The sequence below is a fragment of the Poecilia reticulata genome, unplaced genomic scaffold, assembly GCF_000633615.1.
Source record: "Poecilia reticulata strain Guanapo unplaced genomic scaffold, Guppy_female_1.0+MT scaffold_1003, whole genome shotgun sequence".
In the NCBI taxonomy this organism is placed as follows: Eukaryota; Metazoa; Chordata; class Actinopteri; order Cyprinodontiformes; family Poeciliidae; genus Poecilia; species Poecilia reticulata.
In genome coordinates, this window is record NW_007615744.1 from 1 (window position 1) to 3549 (window position 3549).

General features: G+C 40.0%; 1 protein-coding gene across 1 annotated transcript; it reads right to left on the minus strand.

The window, feature by feature from the left end:
• Positions 1-753: 753 nt before the first annotated feature.
• LOC103461307 (echinoderm microtubule-associated protein-like 1) lies at positions 754-3035 on the minus strand. Its single transcript, XM_008403621.2, has 2 exons — positions 2752-3035; positions 754-900 (listed from the first exon to the last, which is right to left on the minus strand). Exons 1-2 carry the CDS (start codon positions 2951-2953, stop codon positions 779-781), a joined length of 324 nt encoding a protein of 107 aa, XP_008401843.2. The 5' UTR covers positions 2954-3035; the 3' UTR covers positions 754-778.
• Positions 3036-3549: the final 514 nt, after the last annotated feature.

A 3549-nucleotide genomic window follows, 5' to 3' on the forward strand; every position in this document is an offset into this window, starting at 1 on the left:
AAAGAAAGAAAGAAAGAAAGAAAGAAAGAAAGAAAGAAAGAAAGAAAGAAAGAAAGAAAGAAAGAAAGAAAGAAAGAAAGAAAGAAAGAAAGAAAAGGAGAGAGAAAGAAAAGAATAAAGAAAAGAAGGAAGGAAGAAAGGAAGAAAGAACGAAAGAAAGACAGAAAAAGAGAGAAAGAAAAATAAAGAAAGGAAGAGAAAAGAGGGAAAGAAAAGAAGGAAGGAAGGAAGAAAGAACGAAAGAAAGACAGAAAAAGAAAGGAATAGAGAAAGAAAGAAAAAGAGAAAAGGAAAGAGGGAAAGAAAAGAATAAAGGAAAGAGGGAAGGAAGGAAGAAAGAAAGAACGAAAGGAAGGGAGAAAAAGCGAGAAAGAAAGAAAAAGAAAGAAAGAGAAAAGGAAAGAGGGAAATAAAAGAATAAAGAAAAGAGGGAAGGAAGGAAGAAAGAGAAAAAGAAACAAAGAAAGAAAGAAAAAAAGAGAAAAAGAAAGAAAAAGAAAGAAAGAATAGAAAAAGAAACAAAGAAAGAAAAGAATCAAAAAAGAAACAGAAACAATTGAAGAAAGATACGAAGCAGGAATAAAGACAAAAACAAAGCAACAAAAAAGATACGAAAAAGAAAGAAATATAAAAAACAAAGCTTTTTTTCTTGGGAAGAAGTGTATAAACAAGCAGGTTTTATCTTTTCCACATGCTGCATTTTATTCTTTCTGGATAATTCAAACACTCGAGAACCCACACGGAGCCTTTTGGCCTAGTTAAAGTTTCCTCCCCCATCCTACCTCTTGATGGACTGCAGCACCTCTTTCTTTGGCGACGACGGCGAGGAGAGGAGGCGTTTCTGCTGAACGTAGCCGTTACTCAGAGGCCTGGAGGGAAGAGCCTGCAGGAGCTGACGCACTGGAAGGCGACACATCGAAACAACTCGTCTTAAAAACCTCACAGCTTCGTCAACCGGCTCGAAAAAATAACAACTTCAGCTCCAGCAGCGATGGATTATGTAGAAAACGGAAATGCATGAAAGAAAGAAGGCAGCGTCTTCAGTCTGGTTTAAAAGTGGGAGTTTTCTTTTACAACAGGCTGAAAAATGATTCAGAAGAAACAGAAGCTGTAATACTGTGAATCTGTAAAGGTTTTCTTTATTCTGCTCTTCCTAAATGGAAACACTGGATCCGCTTTATGAAAGGGCATGAGGGCAATTAAAGGGGCAATATTCAACCTGAGTGAAGTTGCCCCCCAGCTTCTTCAAATCAGACAAAATTGGTGTCAAACATTCGTGCTACGTTTGTGCAGCGGCAGAAAATTTCGTTTGTGCCGCTATCATTTTAAAGATATAAAGAAATGTTTCTAGAGGTCATCCAAGGTCAACCAGCCCCCCACTTTTATGAAATCAAACAAAATTAGTGTCAAACGTTKGTGCTACGTTTGTGCAGCAAAAATTTTCATTTGTGCTGCTATCATTTTAAAGATATAAAGAAAGTTGGATTTCATAAAAGTTGAGGGGCTGGTTGACCTTTTGTCCTTTACACTTTTATTATTATCTTCAAAGCCAAAGCAGCACAAACAAAAATTTTTGCTGCACAAACGTAGCACAAACGTAGCCGAGTTGATTGACACCCATTTTGTCTGGTGTGAAGAAGGTGAGGGGGTGGTTTACCTTGGATGATCTCTAGAAACATTTCTTTATATCTTTAAAATGATAGCAGCACAAACGAACATTTTTGCTGCACAAACGTAGCACAAACGTTTGACACCAATTTCGTCTGATTTGAAGAAAGTGGGGGGGGCCCAACTTCACTCAGGTCAATATTATGCATTGCCTCTTTATCGCTGTATGACATAATCAATATGTCAACTTCAGTTGTTTAAAACAGACTATATGTGGGGCGACTAAGGCTGTGAGGGTAGAGTAGAGTAGTCGTCCTGCGATCGGAAGGTTGTAGGTTCGATTCCAGCTTCTTCCTGCCACATGTCGATGTGCCCCTGGGCACCTAACCCCAAATATTACTTTACTTTGAAATTGGGCCTCTGTCTCTTTAAGAAACTCCTGCCGTTTCTGAAACTCCGCCTTCAGTTAGTCATCCAAGCATGGCTCCTCTATTAACCCTTTCACAACATTTTTACCAGCGTTTAACTGAGAAGTAGCTCCTGTAATGAGCTCGGCACTTCCACCAGGTGTTTGCTAATTGCTGCTGGCTAGTCTGAAGGAGCTGAGTGGGGAAGTCTCAGAGTCTGGAAGCTTGGGAACTGCAGCTACGAGGAGGAGCAGCATCACGAAGGCGGAGCTAGGCCCACCCAGGCGTTTTGCGAAGCCGAATGGTTGCCATGGAGATAAAACATGCATGAAAGAATCAAAGCAACACTGCAGGTATGATTTTTATGAGGGAATAATATTATAACATGATGTAAAGCTCAAAAACGTTGCTTTTATATGACACTGCCCCTTAAAGTCAAAACAAAGAAAAATGCTACAAATGTTAACTTACGTTGTAAAATATTGACTACTCATAATATCTCAACAGGGCCCCATTTAAAAAGTCCTTTATTAAAAAAATTACATTTACATTTTACTGCTTTTAAATAACTTGCCAAATACAAAATTTATGCTTTTAGTTAAATCAAATTTTATACCAAATATTCAGCTGTTGACGTTTAATTAGTTCAGCTGAATGCTCGTTGCTACTGGGAGCCTCTTCTCATTACACATTTCAGAGATCAAATAACAGGTCAGTAAAAAGGGAACGTTTTTACCCTTGGTAGGCGGCGCTGAAGCGGCAGCAGCAAGCGGCCTCCTGCCAGCGTGAGCGCCCCCTGCATGTGGCCCCTGGCTCTGCTCCTCGCAGTAACCGAGGCGACGCAGCGCGTCGGCCAGAGCCGCCTTCAGCAGCTGGATCTCGTCCTCCTGCAGCTGCAGCCTCTGCTCCAGGTGGGACACTCTGTCCTCCATGTCCATGTTGCTGCTGGCCGACACCGTGTCATCTGGAGAGAAGGTCAGACTCAAAAATAAACCACGCTTTCATCAAAACTGTGGCAACCATGAGGAGGAGGAGGAGGAAGTGAACGTATAATGGTAGCTTCACACTGGACAATGAAAAAGACGAACATAAAAGCAAAAACAAACATTTAAATTAAATTAAATCGGCCTTTTTGGCTAGAGGAGTTTCCACAGACGGACCAGTCTGAATTATTTAGGGAGACTCTGAACCAGACATAAAGAAGGAAAGACAATGAAAGTAAACCAACACCAGTTTAAACTGACAGGCTGGAGGAGGAAGGATGGGAAAACGATCCGAGTCGCAGCTGCAGAAACAAAACAATGCCTTGTTTCCTTCCTGAATTAAAAATTAAGTGAACTAGTTTAATGTGAGGAAATGTTGTGTGTTGTTAAGACAATGTGAAGCAGTTTTAAAGTGATCCAGGATTAGTTCAACATGTTGGCCTAATTATTCTCTAATTTTCCTAATAACTAAAATATGTTACTTGTGTTATAATAAAATGTTTCCCATTTTAGTGTATTACTACAAAAACATACATCTACCTTTCCCTGAG

Bases quoted from the DNA above. Each gene is read 5' to 3' on its own strand.
- LOC103461307 (XM_008403621.2), bottom strand. From the start codon at position 2,953: ATGGACATGGAGGACAGAGTGTCCCACCTGGAGCAGAGGCTGCAGCTG. The intron at 901-2,751 runs GTAAAAACGTTC...GTCGCCTTCCAG, and splicing joins TTCAGCGCCGCCTACCAAGG to TGCGTCAGCTCCTGCAGGCT.